The sequence below is a fragment of the Camelus bactrianus genome, chromosome 11 (genome assembly GCF_048773025.1).
Source record: "Camelus bactrianus isolate YW-2024 breed Bactrian camel chromosome 11, ASM4877302v1, whole genome shotgun sequence".
Classification (NCBI taxonomy): domain Eukaryota; kingdom Metazoa; phylum Chordata; class Mammalia; order Artiodactyla; family Camelidae; genus Camelus; species Camelus bactrianus.
This window is the reverse complement of record NC_133549.1, coordinates 25,911,954-25,938,589: the sequence shown is the minus strand read 5'-3', so window position 1 is coordinate 25,938,589 and position 26,636 is coordinate 25,911,954. Positions and strand designations below refer to the sequence as shown.

The 26,636-nt window shown below is 39.9% G+C and overlaps 1 protein-coding gene across 5 annotated transcripts in view; it reads left to right on the top strand.

Moving 5' to 3' along the window:
- Nucleotides 1–25,626, top strand: part of WDR11 (WD repeat domain 11) — a 48,033-nt gene extending 22,407 nt beyond the window's left edge. For 4 of the 5 annotated variants that reach the window (XM_074373532.1, XM_074373531.1, XM_074373530.1 and 1 more), the window contains exons 12-29: nt 3,097–3,203; nt 5,154–5,229; nt 5,948–6,056; nt 8,061–8,185; nt 8,865–9,012; nt 12,997–13,103; nt 13,512–13,626; nt 14,004–14,175; nt 16,611–16,719; nt 17,782–17,844; nt 18,983–19,048; nt 19,799–19,979; nt 20,606–20,701; nt 21,173–21,338; nt 21,842–21,939; nt 22,389–22,534; nt 23,293–23,373; nt 24,687–25,626. In XM_074373532.1, the coding sequence (XP_074229633.1) occupies nt 3,097–3,203; nt 5,154–5,229; nt 5,948–6,056; nt 8,061–8,185; nt 8,865–9,012; nt 12,997–13,103; nt 13,512–13,626; nt 14,004–14,175; nt 16,611–16,719; nt 17,782–17,844; nt 18,983–19,048; nt 19,799–19,979; nt 20,606–20,701; nt 21,173–21,338; nt 21,842–21,939; nt 22,389–22,534; nt 23,293–23,373; nt 24,687–24,843 (2,122 nt within the window). In that variant the 3' untranslated portion in view covers nt 24,844–25,626. Of the gene's footprint in view, nt 1–3,096; nt 3,204–5,153; nt 5,230–5,947; nt 6,057–8,060; nt 8,186–8,864; nt 9,013–12,996; nt 13,104–13,511; nt 13,627–14,003; nt 14,176–16,610; nt 16,720–17,781; nt 17,845–18,982; nt 19,049–19,798; nt 19,980–20,605; nt 20,804–21,172; nt 21,339–21,841; nt 21,940–22,388; nt 22,535–23,292; nt 23,374–24,686 lie in introns of those variants that run through there. The other variant, XR_006720040.2, reaches the window with a different exon arrangement.
- The last annotated feature ends 1,010 nt before the right edge of the window (nt 25,627–26,636 follow it).

Genomic DNA, 26,636 nt, shown 5'->3' with positions numbered 1-26,636 from the left:
AAAATTGCAATAATATAGCCCAATACTCTTTTCAGTGTCAAAAATTATTATAACAGTGGTTTATATGGATATCAGAACATTGATTGATTCAGTATTGGGTTGAGTACATTGAGTGATTTGTGGAAGGTAAAATGATCTCTATTTTGTCTGTCTGTAAATTTGCAGAAGTTAGTTTCATATAACTATAGAGTTTCACGGCCACCCAGTGTTGAGAAGTGGCCTCTGTAGCATCCCCAGTGGAGATGAACAGGCCCAACTTGAGAATCTCTGAGAATCAAAACCCAAATACCTGCTGATAGATTCTAAGGTTACAGTTGTTCGGTCGGTAGTGAGAAGTCCTATAAAACAAACTTAGATTGGTCAGAAAATGAGCTACTATTCTTAAGAGTTCTTTTTTATAGAGCTCAGTGTGTAGTTAAACCTAGACAACAGTTTTCTGATCCTGGGAGCAGTGTGGTGTTCAGCTGTGTTTGACAGTAGTTTTCATTCTTTTGAGAAATAATCCCCTCCTTATCTAATCCACTTTGAAGTGGATTTTTATTTTCTTCAGTTGATCAGTAGGAGTCATATACAAGCTGCTGCTGAATCTGCTCACAGGCAGCATACTCATGGTGCTAGATTATAAATAAGCCACCACCCATGTTCTGTTATCCTGAACACCGGGGTATCCTGTAAATGGTGGGGAAAGCACTTCTCTGAATGTGCACAGCATTTAGAAACGTGGAGGAGGAGGCGGTTTCTTTTGGACATCATTCATTTAATCTAACAGAATCTGCTGGGTGCCTGTCACGTTCCTGGGGAGACATGGTGTGGTGCCTCCCTTCTAAGAGAGTACAGTTTAGTGCAGTGTTTCTCCGCCAGTCACACCTTTCAGCTGTTCAGACTTTCAGGCAAAACCCTGTTTACCCTTTGGGTCTCAGCTTTAATCGTTCTGCAGGAAGCCCTGCCTAGCCCATGAGACCAGGTTCTGAGTGACGCTTAGAAGCTCCTGTTGAACTGAATACTGCTCTCTTGTAATAGATAATACAGGGTGCACTTACATAATGTCTCTTTTCTGCTCCTGAAGGTCAGCAGTCGTAGCCATCTCACTCACAGCTATATTCCCAGTGCCTAGCACAGTCACCAGCGTATATGGGGTACTTCACAGATGTATTTTTTAAAATGATAAATGAAAAATGAGAGGACTGAGATGCTTACTGTCCAGAGATAATGGTGTTACTATACTGGAGCATAAGTAGTTCAGATTGCCAGCAGCAAGACTTGGAGAGTATTTCTTAAGGTTTCTATGTGCATACAGATCTGATGGAAACTACCAGACTTGTGCAGAGAACAGAATAAATCCAAAATGAATCTTCTCTCCTTTTGTTCTAAGTAGAAAACTTAATGAGTACTACATGTTAGGGGGAAGAGAGAGAGACAAGAGACAAAGGGACTTTTCCAGTGAGTAATTAATCAGCTTACATTGTAGTCATGATAGGTTTGGTTTGAGTTTAGTAAATGGGGAGGCCTCATGAAGAAGATAACGCTTGTGTTAGATCTTGAAATAAGAATGACAACTGATGGTAGTTACGAATACATTACCGACTTCCTCTGTGTCAGGCCTTTGTGCTTTCAGTGTTATTACTCCTGCACAACAGATGAGGAAACTGAGATGCAGAGTGAGCACAGAGCTAGTAAGTGCTGAAGCCGGGACTTGAAATTGATAGTATTTGAAGAGGAAAGGAGAGAGTCATTCCAGCCATGGGAGTTCTCAACAGTACTCAGTTTTTAGCAGCTTCATCTGAGTATTTCAACACAACTTTACATCTAAAGCATTATAAACCTTGATAACTACAGCAATTCCCTGCTGTTGCAAATATTATTTTCAGTTCTCTTGGGATTATCTTTGCTCCTCTGAGAAAAGAGGAGTAGGTGGATACACAGGGGTCAATGAGGAAGGTTATGCTAGTTAAAATAGCAGACAAGGTTCAGATGATTAAGAAGTAAGTTTGATTAGGTGGTATAAGGTAAAAGGCCAGATGGCTTTGAAAGTCACAAGGAAGAGTTCAGATACGATGCATGAAGCTGTTGCTCCTTTTCTTGGGCAAGTGAGGGACCTGTTTAGAGCAGTATTAATGCTAAATCTAGCAATAGCATTCAAATTGGGGTAGAAGTGGAAAAACTAGATCAGTGGTCAGCAAACATATTTTGTAGAGGACAAATGGCAAATATTTTAAGCTTTGCAGGCCATAAACTTTTGGTCACACTTACTCAGCCCTGCCATTGTGTCATGAAAACAGCTGTAGACAGTTAAAAATGGTTGTCCCATAAATGCTGATGAGCAGCTGCACATAGAACAGAGGTTTAGACTTGCCTTCCGATGATCTCTATTACCTTTTAAGCAATGCAGGGTAATAGTGTTTCTCACTTATTCTTTTTGTGACTCTGATGCATTCACTTGTCCTGGATTCCCTACTCTCCATTCCATTGATGGTGAAGCCAGTTGTGTTAGTGGGAAAAAAAATGGACCCACCTACTGTCAGTCCCAAATAAAGGGGACTCCCAAGGCATTAGGTTGATAGATTGTTGTCTTGTCAAACATGTCTGATTTTTCTTTTGTGCTTTTTTTCTAATTGACATACTATTTGGAATTTTCATCTGCTTCCAAATCTGCCAGCTCAGTTTGTATTGTTTGCTCAGTACCTAACCAACTAGGAATTTTGATGAAATTTGTTAAAATTCATAAGTGCACTCAGCATTAAGCAGTCTGCTCAGAATATTTCTATACTGCTTGTTTTTAAACAATAGAATTGTTGGCAGCTGCCATGATGTGATTCTCCCCTTTGCCAGATTTTAATAGTTATTTTAATACTGCTATAAATCCTGATAACTAAACTATCTTTTTATTAGATTTGGAGATAAAGTGTTAATTAGAAATGATTTTATATTTGTTGGAAATGTATGATAATATAGTCTCAAATAAATGTCATATTAATATTATTCCTTAATTAACTTGCATAATAAAATTTAGACCATAGGAAAAACTGGATTTTTCAAATAAATTTTTCAAACAAAAAAAGAGTATTAGATGAATCTTTGTTTAATTTCTCATTACAGGGGTATTGAATGGACGAGTTTGACTGGTTTTCTTTCTTTTGCTACCTCAACACCAAACAACATGGGATTAGTGAGAAACGAACTTCAGCTCGTTGATCTTCCAACAGGTTTGTGTATTTAGACTTATTAAAATATTTAAAATGGTGTGTCATATTGATCAAAGGGGTTGCTATTTATAAAACATGTTCCAAAGTACTTTCTTTCACCTTGGACTTTTTTCTTGTTTACATATTCATTTTTATATATTCTGTGCTTGTGTATTCATTTTTTTGTTGTTCTATAATAATTGCCCTAGAAAAGACTTGTTATTGTTTATATGCAAATTGTGTTAACACAAGTGCATGGGAAAACGGACTGCAATTAGCCTGAATGGAAGGACTCATGAATATGGTTTCAGTTCTACATTCAAGTATGTTGTTGTAGGTAACCAGAAGTACAGTTTTAAAATAAATCTTTGTAGTTAGATTTTATTAGATTCTTTTAAAAAAAAAAATTTGGCCTTTGCAAGAAACCCTTAAAAAACGTATAAATAGGGATTGTTTTTAAATGCTCAAATAACCCCTGGCTGACTAAATAGGGAAACTTAAATTAGAAGTTGAAAGACTTTACAATAGGAAACATTCCAGTATAGTAACTTGTTTATAATTGTTAAAAATCTACAACCCAGTAAGTTTCAAAATAAGAACTTGAAAATACATTAAGGTAAAGGTTTCATATTTTATATGTAGCACGTGGAGTGATTTCAAATAGATATTTTTTTAAAAAAAAAATTGTGGGAAGTTTCTTTAAAATAGTTTAGCAATATGAATATATGTAGATAATCTTAACAAATAAGTTTTAAGTGTATATAATAAATCATGTATATGGTTGCTTCCTTATATTCTCAACTTATATTTCCAACTTATAGTTTGTTCTTACTTATCAGAGTATATTACTAAACCTCAAAGAATTAGCCTCACCTTTAGTCCAGTGTTGCTGTAGTCTAATTGGCAGTGACCTACCTGGTGACTCCTATCCTCAGATTCCTGATTTGCCAACAAACTGGCACTGGTCACCCTAGTTACATGGTAGCCTAGGAGTGAAGTGCTGTTCTGTAGTTTCATTTACTAAAAAAAATGCCTGTTCACTTTTTCTAATCAGCTTACGTTCAGGACTGTTAGATAACTTAAAATCTATCTTTCACAGATGCATTTTTGAGGAACAGATTTCTAAGCAATAGTTACTGATTTCTTTAGTGGCACATTTGAATTCATAGATTATAGACTTTTACAGCCTTCTCCTCTATTGAGGGCAGCAGACTAGCAGAGTCAGGAAAGGATGTGGAGTGTTTGGTGAACAATCATAGTGAGATAACTTCTGATGGCATGGAAGAGCAGGGAGGCATGGAGGCATTCAGTTATCTTTGAATTGAGTATGTTCTCTCTTTTGTTTAATGTAAATAAATATCTAGGAAAAGATATTAAAATATATTTGTTCAAATATAAGGTAGAACTTGCATTTTTTCAGTTACAGAAAACCATTTAGCTTCTCTGGCTGTTAAGTAATTCTTAACATTGCCCAATTTCACTTAGAGATCTTTTGATAGGAACATATCAAAATATTGTGTTGAGTATTTCGCACATGGGACAAAAAAATCTTAAATACCTGTTCAAAGAGTGTTTTCCCCTCTAGTTAGTATTTGTAAACATGGGAATGTGTATATTACTTTGAATGTACCAGTATTTTTTACAGTAGACAATTACTTTACCTTTGATGCATTAAAACTCTATTCTAAATTTCTAAAATTAAATGATTTGAAAGAAACCACAGAAGGACTTCAGAAAATTCTATAAAAAATGAATATGCTATTTATATACCATTATATATTACTGGTCTTTAACTTGTAATACTTCTGAGAATATTTTTGAATTTAGATTATTAGAAACAGCTTAGAAGCAAATGGAAGAGCGAACAGGAGAGTAGAGGGTAGTACTGATCAAATTGCATTGGTATAGCTTTTGGTTTCTTACATGTTTCATGTGCTGTTTTTATATTTTCTTTAATATTTGCAATTAAAGGTAGGAGCATTGCTTTTCGTGGTGAACGAGGTAATGATGAATCGCCCATCGAAATGATCAAAGTATCTTATTTGAAGTAAGTGTCTGCCTAAACAAAATCTATGGTGTTATCACAAAGGAATCTCAAGGATTTTTTTTTTAATTTTTAAGAAAGTGAGAATATGCAAGTATGCATGTGGAATTTCTCAGTGATAGCAAATGGTGGCTATGCCACTGTATCACAGAAAATATTTTGATCACAAAATTAAGTTGCTGTTGCTTTTAATTCTCCACTTCTAAAAAGACGCGGTGACTTTTGTCTGAGTCTTAACATTTCATTCAGTTGGTAATGAAAAACCAGTAACCCCATTTTGTTCCACTATTGCTATATTAATATGAATGCCTGTCAGTCACTAAGAAACTGTGTTATCTGATGAAGTTCTTATTTCACCTTCCACCTCATTGTGGGTTTATTAAGTGAAAGAATTCATTTTCCTTATTTATAATTTAGACCTAATTCCAGTAAGGTTCTGAGTTTTTTGTTCCAAGGGAAAGTATGTATAAAGCAAGATTATTAACAACAGAGACTGAATGAAAACTAATCAAAAGAATGAAGAAAGAAGGTGTAAGAACTCTGAAATAGTTTTAAAATTGCTTTAGCTTTTCTAGGATCTTTGCATTTCCATATAAATTTTAGCTTAAATTTTCTTTTAGAATGTGTCATCTGAGTTTTCCTATTTACTGAACTTTATTTGCACTACTTATGGTGAAAATTTTGCAAAAAGGGGCTTATTTTGTAATTGTGTTTATTTTAGGCAGTATTTGGCAGTTGTATTCAAAGATAAGCCCCTGGAGTTATGGGACGTTAGGACTTGTACCATTCTTAGAGAAATGTCCAAAAACTTCCCTGCAATAACTGCTTTGGTAAGTTACAATTTAAGTACTAAACAGTTTATTTAGGTATGTATATATATGGTGAATATTCTTCTTTAGCTTGAATTGAAATCTTTTCTGCTGTGTATTTTCTTGTCAAAAATGTGTGTTCAGAGAAGATGATCTAAATAAATGGAGATAACTTTTATTTTCTTAGCTAGGTTAAACTCGTATTACATTATTCCAATTGAAAATTTGGATATTTTGAGGAACATTAATGTATTCTAAAATATTTATGAAAAAAGAAAGTTCATAGTGGCTAAGTCAACCTTGGAGAAAGAGGGGTAACGTAAGAGGTATACGTGGGGGTGGGACCCATCCTACCCCATACGGTACATATTATAAAACGATAGCAATAAAAGCAATGTCATTGGCCCAAGAAAAGGAAATGGATCAGTATACAAAAGAGTTCATTAACAGACCCATGAATGTTTGGGAACTTAATATACAGTAAAGTAGCACACAAATCCAAGGGGAGGGAGACACTGTTTAGTAGACAGTATTAGGGCAACTGTCTCACTTTATGGAGAAAGATACTGGACCTTTACATGATACCATATTCAGAAGTGGGCTCCACAGGATTAACAACCTAAGTATATAAAAAAAGCAAAGCTATAAAATTAATATGATCAAATATATAGAAGGTTATTTTTGTATTCTGGGAGCAGAAGAGGATATCAGAAGCTCGAGCCAAAAGGCAAAAAAAAAAAAAAAAAAAAATTAATGAATTTGATTACATCAGGACTGATACTTTCTAGTCGGTGACAAATGCCAGTGTCAAAGTTAAACACAGGAGACAAGTTAAAAGAAGAGATATTCTAGTGTCTAAATGGACAAAGGACTAACTAATCCTTCTAAGGGGTTACTATTGTGGGAACTCCTGCAGTGAAGCATTGGGAACCCCAAGGGAAAGATGAACAAAGCATGTGAGCAATTGATGACCAGCAGAGAAACTTAAAAGGCCAACAGACATATGCAGAAATACTCAAACTCATCAGTTTTGAGATGTGCAAAGTAAAATAACCATGATATACTTTTAGACTAACAAAAATTGGAAAGCTGGATAGCTTCCCTTGTGGATGTGATATGGGCTATAGGAATTCTTATGCACTGCTGGTAGGAATGTAGACCAGTCAAGCCATTCTGCGGAGTAAACTGGCAGCACTTAGACAAACACGGACATCCTCTGTGCCCCAGTGGTCAGCTTCTGGTCATACAGGAACTTCTGTGAGGATATTGACTGCAGTGTGATTTGTCATGATAAGAGTATGGAGTCATTCCGGGTGTTCTTTGCTGGGAAAACAGATTAAAAATTGGTGGGTGCACCCATGGAGTGTTGCATAACAAGCAGAAAGAACAGGGGTGGGACTTAAAATACATCGTGCTGAGTAAAAAGAGTTAGAAACAGGATGAGATATATATAGCGTAGTACTGTTTATGTCAACCACAAATACATGCATGTAAAATATTTGTCTGTTAAGAATATATACATATGAGAGGCTATTAGATAAAATGCATTAGAATAAGCAGGAATAAATAAATAAAAAGAGAGGTTTGGAGTGAACTTATAGATGCCGGTGGGCCATGATTGGAGAAGCATGGTCATCTCACCCTGTGCACCTGATGGGGAGGGGGTGGCGGTAAGGAGCAGGAGATCCTGAAAGTAAATGTATTATTTTCATTTTGTTAAAAATGAAAGCAACAAAAGTTTAAACCTTTTGGAGTTTACCATTAAACTCTTTTACCTTAAGCTCTAATTGAAGATTAGAGATAGAAGGAGATAGAGGTAGATTATAAAAATCTTCTAACATAAGCTCTAATAAAAATGCATTCAGTCAGCCTTTCTAAAAAAAGGTAAAACCAGAGAACAGATTGTGAATTTGTGTGTAGTGATAAAAAATGATGCTGGGCAGTGGCGAGTAGGCCCGGCTCTTCTGAAAGGATTCTTTACAGAGAAACTGAACACGTGTAGGTGTGTCTGTCTCTGCTTCACAGGAGTGGTCACCGTCTCACAACTTGAAGAGCCTGAGAAAGAAGCAGCTGGCTACCCGAGAGGCCATGGCCCGCCAGACCGTGGTCTCGGATACGGAGCTGAGTGTTGTGGAGTCATCCGTGATCAGGTGCACTGCTTCCGCCTCTGTCACTTGTAATATCCACGTCATGGTTGGGAATTTAATAAGTGTCATCCCAAAGCACCTCTAGTCTGCTTTTGAACATACTTTGGTATTTCAGTACATACCCATGTTACTGAAGCCTTTGTCCTGTTATTGCATTGCTTGGTGCAGTGAGCAGTGGTACCCACACAGCAGCACCCATTAATTAACATGGTCATTCTCAGTGCCCTTCCGAAGTTCAAGTGAATGTAGTGTGAATATCCAGATGGATCATATCGTCACTTATGTTCACCAAAGAAAATGTATTAGGAATTCTAATTTATGTACCATCCCGTTCCCATGAAATTTACAAATAAAAACCATCGGGGAGCATGATGGGTCTCGGTAAGGCCTCTGTTCTGCTGAGGTGCTTTCTGCATCAGAAACAGCCAAGAGGCTTTTTGTCTTGTGTGGAGTCTAGATCACTCCGTTCTTCTGAACGGGGTAAGCATTCTCTTGTGGTATTAGGAGTCATTTGTGTCTCCCTGTTACCTGTTTTTGCTGGGCAAAGATTAGTTTCAGCTTTTTTTTTTTTTTTTTAATGGTTTTGACCTCCTGTTAATGTATCTGTATTTTGGGGAAGTTAATTAATTATGTCACTCTAGGGAAAAGAAATATCTTTATCTTATTTTTCTCTATCCCAAAGCTTGTTGCAAGAGGCAGAAAGTAAATCAGAACTCAGTCAGAACATCTCTGCCCGGGAGCATTTTGTGTTTACTGATACCGATGGCCAAGTTTACCATCTCACTGTGGAAGGAAACTCAGTGAAAGATAGTGCTCGGATTCCACCAGATGTGAGTCCAACCCATGATTAAATCTTCATTAAGATTTCTTACTAAAGATCTTACTGGTTCCACCTCCAGTGAAACCATAGTTAGGTTGGAAAGCTATTTCAGAAAAGTTTAATGTGAATAAACTTTACTGAGGAGGTATTATCATTGATTAAACTTGCTACATATTGCTGGGGATAACATTATAACTGTTTTAGTTAAATACTTTGTGCTACTGTTTTTTTATCCCCATCATAATCCATGAGAAATTATTTCCATTTTACCTGTGACAAAACTGAGGGATAATGAGTAACTTGTCCCAGGTTGCCCAGCCCAGTGACTTGGCAGAACAGTGTTTTAAACCCAGGTATGCCTGTCTGTCTCCAGTGTCTCTCCTCTTTCCATTTCAGGAATTACCTTGAAGGATTCGACTTAAAATCTGGTATTATTTTTGGATAATAGCATTCAGGTTATAGGTGTAAAGATATTATTAATATTCAATTACATATATATTCTCCTATGACCTTATGGAGTTCTCTAAGGTTTTGTAGCTAATAATTTTTGTCAGTGTGTATCCACAAGTTGTTTTTAATGGATGGATTAAGAAAATGTTCTTGTTAATTAATAGTATTCTAATTGTTAAGTGGAGGCATGAAATTTAAAAATGTATATTTATTTATTTAAAATTGCCATCTAAAAATGAAATGTTTTAGTTGAATGCCAACCCCTATATTTTACAGGTGGCTCAGAGTCTTGTGAGGTTGCAGTGAGGATGTTGGCCAGGGTGGAAGGATCCACTTCCAAGATGGCACACTCACACGGCATTAAAATGAATGCTGGCTGTGACGAGAGGCCTCAGTTCTTCTCATGTGAACCTCTCCGTAGGGCTGCCTGAGTGTCCTCAGAGACGGCTGCTAGCTTTCTCCAGAGCGAGTGATCAAAGAGAGTACAAAGAAAGCTGCAGTGTCTTTTAGGACCTAGTTTTCAGAAGTCCCACTTCTGCAGTATGCTGTCGGTTCACAGGTCAGCCTTGTTCATTGGGAGAGGTGACTACCAAGGGACATGAATACCAAAGGCAGAATCAGTGGGAGCCTCTTAGGGGCTGGCTACCACATCCTCCTGATTAACAACTTCAGAAGAATTGAGGGCATCCAAACAGCCTTCATTACTAATGATAGAAACTAACATGCGAAAGTGCTTTTCAAGCTATAATTTTGTTTTTACTGTTATATAGAACAAGTCATATCTGAGACTTAGCAATGTTTATTTTGAGCTCTCTAATATTGCCAAAATTTTTCACTTGTTTGAAAGGACGAAAATAACGCAAATGTGAAAGATTGACGTTTAGTAGTTATAGTAGGAAAAGTAACCTAAGTGTGTAGAGAAAAAAACTGTTAAAAAAAGAGTGTGGACGTAAGAGCTGCGGTTGTAAAGAGCTGTCCTTTAGAGAATCAGTTTGCTTTCGTGGCTCCTCCTTTAGAACCCCAGAGAACACCCCCATCTGAGCTCCACTAGGGCCACTTGCAAGCAGCTTAGTCTCTTTGTTTTCTAATCACTTCACATTTGAGATTAGAATAGAAATAATCCAATAATTTTGGGGATTCTGTGTCTCCTCCCACCTTAAAAAAGTTTAAAACTTTGAAACATTAGACATGAATTTTCCTTTTTTGTAAGTGCTTCTTTCAGGATGATAATTTTGCCACATAGCTTTTAAGATTCTGCCTCTTTGTGTGGAGCTCTGAAGTCAGGATGTAGCAAGTCTCTATTCTGCCTGCCTGATCCTTTTAGTCCACAGCTGGAAGCAGCTTCCTCAGGGATGTCCAGCCTAATAAGGATCCAGCCTCCAGTGAAATTAGTACATACTTTAGAGCAGATTATTATTAGGGAAGAGAAATTAAGCATCTGTTGTATACTTAGTAGACAAGAAAGTCGTTTTTGTTCATTATTTGTATTTTCAGTAATCAAAATATTTTTAAGTGACTAATATGTAGAATCTAGGCAGAGGTTTTATTTCTTTATTTTAATCCAGTATTTACCTTACCCTCCTCCCAAAGGTAAAGTATTAAACATTTGTTTTGAGTTGAAACTTTCCCTCCGAATTTTGGCCCCAGAGCTGTACAAGTATATAAAGATGGTGGAAAGAAGGCAAAGCTGCCATGTTTTAAATTGTGTTTTCATGCAGAGCCTATAGTTGACTGCCTTTATGCAGAAAACTGGAGCCGTGGGAGGGCATGAGTATCTCTGCTTTGCCGTCAACCTTACTTCTTCTCTTTTGAACATCGTATTTTACATGTAGGCAACATATCAGTGGCAACTAATAGTACTCTTTTGAATTTTAAATCTTACATTGGTTCTCTTGGGATTATTTGGAGAGCCACAAAGCGAGTTTGTGTCACATCCAATGAAAGCACCTTGGTATCTCCAGGTGGCTTGTATCCTGTCAACAAAGTTTAGGTAGAAAGTTCTGGATTGTTTAATTGTATAGTTGTATTAATACATCACTTGTAATTCTAAGCTGGTAACGCTGATTTCTCTAGGCTGATTTAAACTTTAATATTCTAATTTTTAGAAGTTAGAAAGTAAGATTATAAAATGTAAAAAAGTCTCCAAGACTGAAAAAGGAAATATAAAGGCAAATTCTTAAAATTCTGTTAATATGGTCAGGAGACTAGAAGTAAGATCTTGGAGTGTTGCTTTATACTAATACAGAATTCTGTTTATTTAACATAGCTTTCTAAGTTTTTTATTAATTGAATTCATTAAAATGCTCATTTTTTTAATCCAGCTTTTTCTTTTATTTCTTGACTGCCACTAGGACTTACACAGTACTTGGTGTGTGTGCAAGTCTATTAATAGCCAATTTGGTAACCCTTGGAGCTTCCCTACTTCTTACTGTTGCTACCATGAGAACTAAACATGTGAATTTTTATATTGTTCTACAAGTGCAGAAGCAAGATTTCTTTTAATATAAATAGAGAATAAGTAGACAAGTAATTGAGCAATAACATTATTTAACAGCTAGCATGCATTGACTGTTTACTGTGTGGCAGGCATTTTCCTAAGGCCTTTACCTGTATAAATTTATTAATGCTAATAGGAACTCCTCAAGTTTTATGAGCTCACCCTACTTTATTGATGACAGATCCTAGACACAGGAAGATTACGCGGACATGCTCCAAATCACACAGCAAACTGAACAATAAAGCTCAGATTCAAGCCCAGGCAGTCGGCCCCAGAACCCAGGCGCCTGGGCGCTCTGTCACACTACCTCCACGCACGTGTTAGAGCTGCAGTCTCCTCCCCGCGCTTTGATTTATTACAATAGTGTTTCTTTCTTATATTTGTGTTTCCATATATAACTTCTCTGCAGAGCTTTCTGTGAATTCACATTATGCAGATGCATTCAGTATATGGAATCTCTCCAGCTTCATTATTCCAGAAGGTATCAGTGAAGCTGGATCCTCTTTTTCTTTCTTTCTTTTTTAATTGAAATATAGTTGATGTACAATATTATGTTAGTTTCAAGTATACCACATAGTGATGGATCTTCTTTTTCAATAGAAAAATTGCTGAACAATTAATTATAAAACAGCTTTGAGTTTCCCCTGGAATAGATTTATTTATCCTTTTGCAGTGACAGATAGCTTGGAGACAAGTGCTGTCTTGAAAAGGTGTCCTTTTCTTCTCTTTTTTTCTTCTTTTAATTTTCTTTTCTCTAAAGTATTTCTTCCTCAGAAGACATCCCTTCTCTATAAATCTAGTTCAGATAACTTAATGTCTATCAAATTGAAATCTCCTATTCTTAGTTGAAATCGAAATGCTTGGTAGCTCTTTTAGTGTCTAAACTTCTTTAGTGTTTGATGTTCAAACTAAAGCAAAACCATTTATAATTGTGTTTTATTAAAATATCTTTATTATTTCATCAGAGTTATTAAGTAAAAATATTTCTCTGTTATGATGCTGATAAGTTGGTGGAACTGATGTGTCTGTGTTGCTGTTGTTTTCTAGGGGAGCATGGGTAGTATTACCTGCATCGCTTGGAAAGGTGATACATTGGTTCTTGGAGATATGGATGGAAATTTAAATTTCTGGGATTTGAAAGGGAGAGTATCCAGGTATGAGTCAAGAATGCAATCTTGTTTGGTTAAAAAAAAAAACAAAAACCCTCGATGTGGTTCCATTGGAGGCTTGTGGCTTGGTAGTAAGCAGGCTCACCAAATGTGATCATGTATAGCTTGGACCCTTGGGTCTCTTGTCACTGAACCTGGGAGGAAGGGCCTTGAGCTAAACTCTAAACCATTCATAGAAGATCCTTAGGTGGTCCACGCAGGAGTACTGGGACATTATTCCAGCTGCTGTTAAGGGACAGACCCCCGTCCCAGAAAGCAAAGTGACTCTCCCGTCACATCACTAGACCTTGTCAAAAACAGAAATAGAAAGAAACATTGGACATATCTCTCAGTGATGAGATGTTACTCTGCATCCTAGTGGTGTTTTGGTTTTTGCTTCTTGTTTGTCTGCAGAGGAATACCTACACACCGAAGCTGGGTGAGGAAGATTCGTTTTGCCCCTGGTAAAGGAAACCAAAAATTAATAGCGATGTACAATGATGGAGCTGAAGTCTGGGACACTAAAGAGGTAGGCCCAGCTGCACGTGGGTGCTCCACACATGAAGCCGGTGCTCATGGGAGCTATGTATTTTTTCCTTCCTTCTGACTTAGAAATGAAAACCATGTAATGGGCTTGTCAGACTTCTTAAAACAGTTGTCTTCCTTTTAAATTTTTCTTTTACGGTATTTCTGTTCTGAAAGTGACAGCTCAGCAGATTTTTAATATTATCACTATTGTTGGGACCTTTAAGATGCAGTCTGCATGTGGAAAATAGATTGCCAAAGACGTTCAGCTTTAAATGGGAACTGGGCCTTTGCTACAGGCACTGTCTTTTCTTGATCGTTGAATCCAGAATGATAAGCATCTTTTCTTTCTGAAAGTGACAATCAAATTCACTCTTGAAGGTTCAGATGGTGAGCAGTTTAAGAAGTGGAAGAAATGTAACGTTTCGGATATTGGATGTGGACTGGTGTACGTCAGATAAAGTGATCCTGGCATCAGATGACGGGTGTATCAGAGTCCTGGAGATGTCCATGAAGTCTACGTGTTTTAGAATGGATGAGCAGGAGCTGACCGGTATGCAGTTGTAAGGAAAGCATGCTTTGAAACCTGTTTATTTTATACCAGCCCTTCTCTTCCGGGGGAGGGGGCTGCTTCTGTCTCATTTCAGTCTTGCTTTCTAGGAATCTGAGTTTAAGAAAACATATTAACTTAAAGCTTGAATGTTTTTACTTCTGAGATGCTAAACTCTTTGTAACTGCAGACGTCAGTCATTTCCCAACTCTGGTTTACTAAGCACTCCTTCTTTGACCCTTTTCTGAGTGCTCTGTTAAAAGATCAAAGATGTTTGCATTTATAAAAATGACTTCCCCAGACTTTAGGAGAACTCTTCAGAGGACATGAATCTAGTAATAAGGTGCTGCTGACTTTTTAATAATGAACCTCACGTCTTTCACAGCTGTATATCATGGGAAAATCACTTTGGAAAGTATCCCGAGTGTCATGAATTTTGATGCCTATCTTATGACTTGTTAGAGGGCCAGTCTAAACAAAATGATATGACTGCACTGCCTCATCTTTTTTGTATGATTGTTTTGAGATTTTTTACTAGAATGAAAAATATTTCAGTATAAATAACCCCAATGTGACTTTTAAAAAAGAATGAGAAGATTTTGAGTGTACCCATCAATCAATTTGAAAATCAGCTTTTGTCTGATGAAATGCAGTGTTCATCCTGGGAAGATACTTTTAGATGGAGACAGATATTTTGATCCTAATTATATTTTGATCCTAATTGGAGCAAAGCAGGAAACTAAACAAACAAACAAAAACCCCAAAAAACTTCCTGCATTAAGTATTCTCCAAGCATTCCTTTGGTGTATACTCTAGGCTGTCTGATCTATAAAAAGTTTCCTAGGAGACTTGTTTGGTGATTTCCTGAGTTTCATCATAGAAACTGTCAGCTCTGGGGAGTTTTGTGCCTTTTCAGAGTCAATCTGCCTTATCCAGAGACAGTAGCGTTTTGAAAACCTGCCCCTTCCTGTGATGTTCATGCTTGGGCCCTGCCAAGTTGCTATAATGTTGCCTCGGCTGCCTTTCGCTTATGTTAGGTGTGCTTTTGTTTTTGTCACTGCCGCACCCCTGCCGCTGTATTTGGGTACCACCACTTCTTACTCTGTAACTGTGATTGCCATCTGGTGATGCCAGAAACTGAGCAATCCCATGAGCATTCCCCTGTCTGTCCCAGAGACACCTGCCAGCGCTGCGGAAGTAGCAGGACCCCCTCCTAGGAAAGTAGAGATATTAATTTTAAACCTAGAGTTATTAAGGAAGTTGAGGGAACTTCAGAGATGATTTTTCTTAGTTAATAGTTCTAGGTAAAGAAGTATGCAGATATAATCTAATGTTTGAGAAGCTTTTCTTTGACCTTTAATTTAAATTTTGAGTCTAAAAATCTCCAAAGCCAAGGTAGCTTGTTTTTAAATTAAACCGACTACAGAATTGGAGCCCATCATTAACCCATACTTAATACTGTACTTGAACATGTGACTTGCAGCCATGTTTTAGATTACATTTTTCTTTTAAAGTTTTCCTAATATTTAAAAAAAAAATCATTCCTGTCCAGTCTCTAGTGGTACAGCCTCAGCCACAAAGGGAAAATTTTTAAAATGGTAATGGGGAAAAGTCAATAAAATTGTGCATGTATTCCACAAATTGAACTTTAAACTCAGAACAACACTCAATAAATGTCAAAGAATAAAAACTGGTGACAGTGGAAATATGGAGTTAGGAAAAGGATGTCTGTGTGTTTGCTGCCCGATATGTGCTGATTTGATCTTGGGAAAATATGTTTGACATAATATATTTCTATTTTGAGGAATTAGAAATGTGTTTTGGACTTACTGATGTGGGATAAAAACAAAATCATTTTAGGTCATAGGCATTGATATAATTAATATTTAATATATTTTCTTCAGTTCTCCTTGATGACAAGTGGAGAAAAATCATAATACATTGATTCAAATCTGTTTGTTTTCTTAGAATAGCTTACTCTTCTTCCTGATTTACATTTGTCTGACAGCTCCCCTGACCCCCACCCTGCCCCATTGGTAAAGCGGGAGGTCAGACAGATGTAGAAAATTGAAATTCCTCTTTTTAAGTTGGAGAACGCTTATTATCAGGGGCATAAAATGTCATAAGACAAACTTAATATTCTTTTCAGCAGCATCTAAAATGAATCCAAGAGTTTGAGACTTGTTTAATAACCTCTAGTGTGATGCTGTTACCATGCACTTTAAACAGAGTCACCGTGGTGTCAGAGACTTCAGTCTAACTTTCTCCCCAGCTCTTAGCCCATGTGTCCTAGGTTGTGGTTACACTGAATATATTCTCTCAGTTGCCATCAGATTTATACAGTATTCTCTGCTGACTTCTCTGTAAACTGTCCATAGCTGAAGCTTTATAGTTGTGTAACATTTTATTAGTTAAAACAAAAATCTGTTTCTGTCTAGAGCCTGTGTGGTGCCCATATCTCCTTGTTCCAAGGGCCTCTCTTGCCTTGAAGGCATTCTTACTCCACCAGCCTTGGAATGGACAGTATTCTTTGGATATTTCTCAAGTGTAAGTTTTTTTGCATTTTTGTTTTCCTTTCTTAATTTATTTTATTTTATTTTTATTTGGTAGGGGAGTGTGTAGGTAATTAGGTTTACTTATTTATTTTTAGAGGAGGTACTAGGGGTTGAACCCAGGACTTGTGTATGCTAAGCATGCACTCTATCACTTGAGCTATACCCTCCCCCATAATTGATTTTAGACTGAAGGACACCCATGAACATCAGCAGTGGCCTGCACTCTAGGGCTCAGAGGGATTGGAACCTTAAAACCACACTGAGGCAGTGATGGCAGACACACTGAACGATCCCTAATCTGCCACTGGTTTTCACCCGGCGGGGACTTTGGGGAAGTGTGGGGCTGCGGGCAGCTGTGTGTAGCACGCTGCTCTCGGTGGCTGTGTGGTTGTCTTACAGCCAAACATGTGGGAAGAGAGACAGTTGAGGCCAGGAGGATTTTGGGCCAAGGTTAATTCTTTTTAAAAACAGCATGAAGGGGCCTACTTCAGAGGTATTTTATGTTTTACAGCTGCCTTGTTGCAAAAAAAAATTCACAGAAACTGTTATTAGTAGTTATCAGTTAAACCACCACAAGTGTTAACAGAGCTTATGCCATGCGGAGTGTGTAGGTAGGCCTGGGTTAGGGGAATTAAAAACACAGAATAATGTGATGAGGTGTCCATTCTCCAAGAGGTATCTTCTTAGAGAAATGAACGTCCATTTTGCAGAGCAGAATGAGCAAATTCCTTTAGTCATTGCTAAGTTCCTTATTAACATGAATCTAAACCTAATAGTTTTGTGAGCTCACTGATAAATTTTCTGGTTTCTTGAAAGCCAAGGAGACTTTCTTCACTCATTTCTTGGTTTTGACTAACTAAGATAAAAGCATTAAGATGACCGGTAGGTTCCTGAGGAGACTGTTGCTATTTTGGTGTACAACCAGGTTTTTAACCAAGGACTGCAAAGAAGTTATTTCTATGTTAACACAGCTTTTTTTTTTTTTCTGGTAAAGAAGTAAATGGTTATAAATGAAGAGAAAAATGAACTCATTTAAAATCTTTTCTTGGTACAGTGATTATCCAGAAAATGAAGAAATAAAGACTCTTCTTCAGGAGCAGTTGAACTCATTATCTAAGTAAGCACTTCAGCTATGTTTTACTAGAAGATGAGACTATGAAAAAGAAAAATATAATGATTTAGGCTTTTTTAAAGAAACATAAGCTTTGTTTTAGAAAATATTAGTGGCTCACAGAGAGACCATTCCATTCACAGAGGCTTGTTTCCCTTGAGAATCTTTGTTTTGTAGAAGTCAGTCTCTATACGTTGGGGCCGGAGTAGAGGCTGCGGTGTGAGCATCTGTGTGGCTCAGCCTGCCTCCACCACGCGTCCCCGGCGGAGCCTCGTGTCAGGGGGTGTGCACAGGGCGAGTCTCCTGTGTCAGCTTCCCTCTTCTAAAGTGAGTTCTCTATGTCAGGTGCTCTGTGTGCACAGTTCTGGCTAAGAAATAAACATGCTTCCTGGAGCCAAGAGCATTTAAAAATACATACTGGGAATAATATTGGAAAGGAAGTAGAAAAATGTGGGTCCACAAGGTATTCTTGGTGAAATGTAACATATTTTTGCAATGGAGAATCTGCCACAGATATTTTAATGTTTAATAAATTAATGATAATAGAATAGTTTATTGATGTCAAATTCAGAATAATTACTTTATTGTTTTCTCTCTCCAAAGGTTAGCATTTACATTTAAATGGAAAAGAGTAGATTTTAAGGACTAGCTCCCCTGCTTCCTGATGTATAAATACTCTGTATTGGCATTTTAGAAATACCAATTTGTGAAAACACTAGCCTTTCTTCCTTATCTATTTCATTTTTTTAATACTTCCAAAAATAAATTCTGAATGCATCTTCTTTAAAGTATATACTGTTTCTGAAGATTATCAGTAAAATCATTTTTATCGACGATGACATTCTTGTTCCTGTAGTTAGGCAGCTGTTCATGTTTTCAAAAACGTGAGTTGAACCGCTTCTAGAAGGTGAATGAGAGTTAGAGCCTCGAGCTGTGGGGGTTGGTGGGCACTACTTCTCCAAGCCTGGACACCCTCTAGGCCCTGTAAGCGTTTGCAGTGTTAGGGTCATGGCACAGGGACTTCTTTCATAAGCTCTAAACATACCCTTTGAGTAGAATTTTCCATTTTAAGAGTATTGATTTATCTCCTTTATTGTTGGGTTCAAAAATTTTGTCTTACCTTTGTCTGGATTCCTCTCTGCAGTGACATAAAGAAACTCCTGCTCGATCCGGAATTCACTCTCTTGCAGAGATGCCTGCTTGTTTCCAGGTAACACTGAGTTCTGTGTGTAAGTATCCTGTGTAAGGGATGGAGAATTTCACGTTAACTCTCCTTCTTATTAAGGTTGTTAAGACCAGACTCTTAGATTTTAGAAAATATATCAGTTCATCCTTTATATTCGGTTTACAGTTAATTTTGAAAGTAGTACTACAAATGGGGGGAAAATACTTTTTAAATATGAGATCTAGGCCTTCTCTATTGAAAAGACTCCCTCCTACAGACAGCTTTTTAAAATGTTAGCTACAAAGTGCGTGTCCTTAAATGTATTTTTAGAAGTAATAACCTATACATTCGCTCTGTACAGTAGAGTTATCCCTTATTAAAAAGGAATTTCCCTCCACTCCCCAGAGAATAAATAGCGTATCATTTCCACACCTTATCTAGTCAGTTATCCCAGAGAAACTTCTTCCTCAATGTGATGCTACGGTCTGCGTTGAAAGGAATGCTAACGGCAGACCAGGTAAATCATGGCCTAGGCTTCCAAACCCTGGTATCGCTCTTCACGCAGAACAGAGAGGTTTGGGTCTGAAGGCGCCCCCTGCACTCCGGGCCCTGTATTGTCTGAGACCCAGTGACAGGCTGGAGAACTTGCCGCTTCCCCTCTCTCACCCCGCCCAGCACGTGGTCGCTCACGTGCCAGCACTGCGCTCCCAGGACTTCAAGCTACTGTGAGAGGCCCCCACCCGGCCCAGGTCTGCGGTGTGAGTTCAATGGGCATTTTGGTTTCCTCCTTGTCAGGCTTTACGGTGATGAATCAGAGCTGCACTTCTGGACCGTCGCTGCCCACTACCTGCACAGCTTGTCCCAGGAAAAGGCCGTGAGGACACCAGCTGCTGAAGAAGCTGCCCCTCGGGAGGACAGAGCAAACAACCCACTAGATATATGTTATGACATACTCTGTGAAAACGCCTATTTTCAGGTATTGTGTTTCATATATTAAAACCTTTAAAGTTACGTCTTTGTAAGTATCTTAAACTTGGGAACCTTTCAAACTAAGTAAAGTTCCACATAATAGAAGTGAGCCCCATGGCACATTCACATAAAAAGGGCCTGACTCAGGACTTGAAAGCTTATAAACGCTTACTGAGTTTTTTAATAGACATTAAAATTTTACTATTAACAGTCCTTTAATTCTTTTGGTCTTAAAATTTTTAACTTAGAGGGTTCATTTTAATCTTTAATTTTATTAATTTTCTGTGAATAACAAATACTTCATATACTTGGTTTGAATTTGCTGTTCTTTGTATATAAGGGTAGTTGCGTGTTTTTCTGACCTGTAGAGGACTAAATTACACACTGGGACTTTTCTTCCAGCTCTACTGAAGTACCTGTTTCTGTAAACAGGCAGACTTGCACACAGATTATAATAATTACAACATCTTTTCTTCTCAAATTCATATTAAATTGTTGGACTGCTATAAAGTTGATTCCCTAGTAACCTCAGAAGTCAAAGTAACTTTCATTAAAATCACTTTAAGTGTAGTAAAATTTAAATAATTCAGAAGTCTTAAAATCCAGGCTCAATTTTCTTTTTTTCTACTCTAGAAATTTCAGCTGGAAAGGGTTAACCTCCAGGAAGTAAAACGGTCAACTTACGATCATACAAGGAAATGTACAGACCAGCTACTTCTCTTGGGTCAAGTATGTCAGTTTTCATAACATCATGTTTTTGTGGAGTTGCTAGCTGATTACCGTTTCACGGCATGACATATCGAGCGCACACTATAGCATCTCCCTGGAAGTGTAAGTGTAAATTTGTGCTTTCTCTCAAAATAAGACCAACGAACATTCTGAGAAAGCAAAAATGTATGGTTAACCAGCTTGTAATTTTGGCTTCTGTAACGTCACATGAGGCCTAACTTGTTTTGTTTTGTGTCTTGGAATTGACTGGTGCAAAGCTTACATAAGTACCTGTGCGAACCAGACTGTGGTTTCACATTCGTCTCAGAGAAGCAGTGCTGTGCTTTTGTTCAGCTTGTGTGTATGTAAGCAAAGTGTTCACGAACAAATTTTTGAAAGTGAAAATGATCTTTAAGCTGTAAATTGTGAATTTTAAAAGGTTATGTTGGGGGAAAATGGTTTCATAATTAGAAACACTGTTTCTCTTATTAGACAGACAGAGCTGTGCAGTTACTACTGGAAACAAGTGCAGATAACCAGCATTATTATTGTGATTCACTGAAAGCCTGTTTGGTCACAACTGTCACCTCGTCGGGCCCCTCCCAGAGCACCATTAAGCTGGTGGCAACTAACATGATTGCCAATGGGAAACTGGCAGGTAAGGCATGCTCTGTGGGGATATTTGTCAGCACTCTGGAAACTCGGGCCCATTCCTGGTCATTTTATTATTAGGGATAGTTCTTTCTCTTTTGTATACACTGGAGAAGAATAGAAGGGTATTGCTAGCAGTTTATAAGATGACCACATAATTTAATCATCTAAAGCAGAACAGCTTTTTAAGAGTAAAAGGGACTCTGTTAATAATTGCCAAGGCAGTGGGCACCAGTTGGACAACCCTGGGCACACGGAAACGATGAAAACTAGTGAATGAGGCATGCTTTACTTGCTTGTTTTCTGGGCTGTATTTGTGCTTCCAACCCTGGTTACTTGAGTGGAACGTTGTAAAACTTTTAAGATTTTATTTTAAATTTAATTCGGGAATGTCTCCAGTAGGTATAAAATGTACAGGACAAGATGAAGTCAAGTGGTGATTTTACTCTTTAGTGACCTGTCAGAGAGACAGCTCAGTGTCACTTGAGGGGCTGCTGTCTTGTCTTCCAGAGGGTGTTCAGTTGCTCTGCCTGATCGACAAAGCCGCGGACGCCTGCCGCTACCTGCAGACGTATGGCGAGTGGAACCGGGCAGCGTGGCTTGCAAAAGTAGGTGATTCTAGTAGGTGCCATGAACATTTAGGGTAGAAAGTTCAGTTTGGAACTTAGGACTTTTAGGATTTAGAAGCAATTTTTGGCTACAGAGCTGCTTTGCAGAGATTTTCTTGCAGATTTCATCCTCCTCCTCTTTGAGTATAAATTTATTTCTTATTGCAAAACAGAGTTTGCATTGGTAGCAATTACATGAAAACAGCTGCCTCCTCTCCCTGTTGGAGTGTGAGCCCAGACTACAGCCCAGCGGTGATGCCGGCCCATAGATCCCAGAGGTGCGGATCCCCCTCACTGCTGGTTGTGGTGGCAGCAGCATCGGCGAGGGGGTGTGGAATGAAGCAGAGCCTAGCGTTGGTTTCCTAGGAACAGATCCCATTTCAGCTGAATTATGTTTTTCCTTATATAGTGCAGGATGTCTTTGTTTTTAACGTGGGCATCTTTCTCAGGTCCGTTTAAATTCTGAGGAGTGTGCTGATGTTTTAAAGCGGTGGGTTGACCACCTTTGCTCTCCACAAGTGAACCAGAAGTCAAAGGCCCTCCTGGTCCTCCTCTCCCTGGGCTGCTTTTCCAGCGTGGCCGAGACGCTTCACAGGTACACCCAGTGTCCCCGGCTGGGCAGGATCACCCGTGACTTGTCGCCTCGTGCTGTCCTGAGGCTCCGCCGGGTAGATGGCAGGACTCGACGGATGGCTGGAGTGAAAGGAGAAGCACTCCTTTTAGGTTTATTTAAAAGGAGACCTAAAGGGGATAGGACAGTCTGCGTTTATTCACTCTTCGTTTCTTCTAGGGGCTGTGTTACTTTCCTGCCAATAGACTAGTCAAATCTAGCAGGTACCTGTTCAAAAAGAATATTAAAAGTCTTCAGACAACTGGCGACAGTTCAGCTGTGCGTAGGACAGCTGAGACAAAGGGGAGAACGGTGGGGAGGGTGAAGGAAGGGGGCGAGTTGGAGGTGTCCCCTCTGAGGATCTTGAAGTTTAATACTCATCACTTCTCATGGGACATTTTATTTATTTAACACTTAGGGACGCAGGTTGAGGCAAATATGGCTGAAGAACACGTGTTAACTCTGGACAATGGGTACATGGATCGTCGTCCTAGCTCTAGATTTCTGTGCATTTCACATTTTTTTAAGTGTTCATTAAAAAGAGCGAGGGGTTAGGGAAGTGAGACTTCTCCCACCTTCCCCCTACAAGCCAGGGCTGAGAAAGGTGCGGTGTGACTGATGTAGCACTCAGGGTTCCGGGGAGCACGTGTACCAGTCTTCATGTAGGACATCGCCCCGGGCTGGTTCTGCATTCAGATGCTGTGAATCACAACGCCTGACTTGTATTTGGTTCTGTTGAGCAGCATGAGGTACTTCGACAGAGCAGCCCTGTTCGTGGAAGCTTGCATCAAGTATGGTGCGATTGAAGTCAGTGAGGACACAGATATCCTTTGCTGGGTTGTGCGTGCTGAGCAGGGGGCGTGTGCCGTGGGTGGGTGTTTGAGTTCCTCGCTCGGTGGTGCTGCCTGGGAGGAAACTGTTACATCGAGAAAGATCCATACTCTGACTCACCCGAGCCAGGAAAGAGGGAGCGGTGAGAGGGAAAGGATCAGAAACAAGGTTGTTGCACCGGCTGCATCAGCTCTGAGATGGGCAGAGCGTCGGGGCCGACTGTAAACGGGAGGGAGCCCACGTTTTGTAATGTTCTGTTTGAGCTTAAAAAGAAGATAGCAGCCTCCAAAACCTCCCTAAACTGGATCTTCTACTGGAATAAATACACCCCGGGAATGAAGTAAAAAGACGTGCTGTTACCCATAGTGACAAGCCAACATGGAGCGAGACACAGCCGCGCTCTGGAGACGCGTGTCGTGCAGGCGTGTCGCTGTGGCCCACCTGTGACCAGGAGCGTTTCATTGCTTCTACACGTCACTTGAGTCACGTGTTTTTCTTTGAAAAGAATGGGCTTGAGAATACAGCTCCCAGTTCCTTGTGTTTGCAGAGGCCTTGTTGTTCTCATTGCACTTTTTCTTAAATTATCACATTGTGGCCTCATTTCTGCATGTCAGATTTTTGATTTTCTCTATATTTTTTACAGAAAATTAAACTGAACTCAGTATCATGTGTCTAGGCACTGGCGAAGTTGACTGTAGTTTGAAGGAGCCATTTTGGACATGAGAACAGTGGAACAGGGCCGTCTGAAATCCCAGCACCCAGATGCCTGGGGCTTTTGCCTCGGAGCAGGCTCTGTAAATAGAACCTCTCACTGAAGCTGTGTCTGTCCCCAAACCACCAAGCTCTCAGACTTTCAAATGGCACGGGGGTGTTATGCACATAAATTTCTCTTGTCGTCTTTCTCCAGTCGTTAATTGTATTTAGGTCCTGGAGGATCTGGCAGGATGTCAGCTGCTCTTCTACGAAAAGGAGCAGCTTTGGGCTCAGCTGGTGCAAGTGCAGTGGTGTTACGTTTGGAAGCATCGCCTCCCCCAGCTAGGAACTGCCCCCCCCAGCTAGGAACTGCCCCCCCTCCCAGCTAGGAACTGCCCTCCCCCCAGCTAGGAACTGCCCCCCCCCCCCAGCTAGGAACTGCCCTCCCCCCAGCTAGGAACCGTCCCACCCTGGGGAGACGTGTCTGTGCTTCTCCCATGCTGCCTTCCCAAGGACACCCTCGGTCCCTCCTGGGCAGCCTGGCAGGGCTGGCCCTCCTTTCCTGCCCGTGGGAGCCTGGTGGATGCCTTCTTTTCCTTAACAGTGGTTTACAGAAACTCATCTCTGTGATATATGCAGATTATGCCCGAAGTTTGAAGAACCTTGGCTTTAAACAGGGAGCCATTCTTTTTGCTTCTAAAGCTAGAGCTGCTGGCAGAGATTTGTTGAAGGAGCTGGAGTCCCCCAGGCAGGAAGTGACTGAAGAGTGACAGGTTAATGTGTCCAGGGAACCTGACCTCGAGAGCCTGCGGACCGGGGCTCTGGTCTGGCTGTGGACACACCGTCCGGACTCGTGAGGATGCCGTCCCTTCCCGGGTCCTTGGGAGCTGTTTCAGCACTTGGACACGCAATGCATGGACACTTGGGCCATCAGGAGCAGGTTCTAGGTCCTGTGTGTATCTCAGAGAAGGACGGCAGAGCTTCAGATTTTGAAAGTGGGTGACATTTTATACTTTTGGAGATAGAGCTTTAAGAGTCCCTGGAAATGCTTTTAATTTTTTTTACTTAAAAATTCAAGCAGCTGAATTACTTTTCTCATTGACTAGATTTAAATCCACAGTAAAAGCGGTTTGTGAGGCCTATTCTGAAATATGTGCTGCGCTTGTGTTTGATACAGTCATTCCAGATACAAACAGAGCAGAAACATTTAAACGGTAAAAATGACACAGCATTCCTTGTTTTCTTACCTTGAGAACAGAACTGGTGATTTCCTGGTGCAGGCAGTTACTCAGTTTTGTACCTTCAGGCTCATATGCTGATAGAGAAATTTTAAGCTTTATGTTTTGTACAGTGTGTGGGGTCTTTGGGGTTCTGGATTCTAACTCCTTGTGTGATGCAGTACAGCAACCTCCGTTTTGAAGTCTGTGCTTTCATTTTCTGTCCTTGTGTTCGTCCAGTGACTGAACTGTATGAGACATGGCTGTTATAAATTATTGCTAAGAATTTAAATGTGTATAACTTACAGAAATGATAAATAAAAAACTCGAGCCAGGCCTTTGTGTTCTCTCAGGCCAGGAGTCAGTGGAGCTGCCCACCCTCCAGCGCCCAGGCCGCTCTGCTGAATCCGGAGAAACCGGCTGTGGGGACGGTGGGAGGGGTGGGTGCCGACCCAGAGCAGGACGGAACCCCTGCTCCCGGGCAGGCCTGCCTCTGAGTTCCTGACGGGTGGGGCTTAGCCTGTGCTCCGGAGGTGAGGACGGGAAATGGCCTTCCTCCCCTTCTCCTCCTGGACGTCCAGGGTGGACCCTCCCACCCACGAGGAGGGATGATTTTTATACAGGATCGCAGTCTCTACCCTTAGATCTCAACCAGTCTGCCGCCTCGGACAAGGAACCAAGATCCACGGAGAGGAAGGGCCTGTCCCAGGAATGCTTGTTCCCCGGCCAGTGCTTTGGCTCGATGTCCTAGAAGAAACCCGTTCGTTGGTCCTGTAACTGGCTCGCTTTACTTGCCCTTTCTTTGCCTAGGCAGGTTACATCAGAATTTTTAAAGGCCATGGGCAAACCCAGCTCTCCTTATAGTGTTTATTAGTTAAATGATTGTCAAAATAGATTTTATTTATTCAGCCATCAACTAGCTAAAGGAGAAAAGAATGGTGGTCTTGGTAAGCAGAGAGGAAAAAGAAGAAATTCCAGAGCAGAGCATTTGAAAATTAAATGGCTTTGGATTTGAGGCCAACAAATAGGCAGTGAGCCACTGCCTGACTGTGGGAATGGGCAAGAGGGCCAGGAGCTGCCGAGCAGACGAGGCCGGGAGCCTGGCATTTGTCACAGACCAGCTGGTTAGGACGGCAGTCGCCACTCTTCACGACAAGACGGATCCCATGTCTGTGTCTGTCAGGAGGCAACTGAAAGTCCCGGTCCAAACAGAACCAGACGTCCCTCTCTCCGTGACCTTGGGCTCAAAGCTAAAACTGCTCCACTTCCCTCTGGTTAGCATTCAAGTTCAAGAGCTGACAAAGGAGAATCACTGTCACAGTCTTTCTGAACCTCAGCTTGTCTTT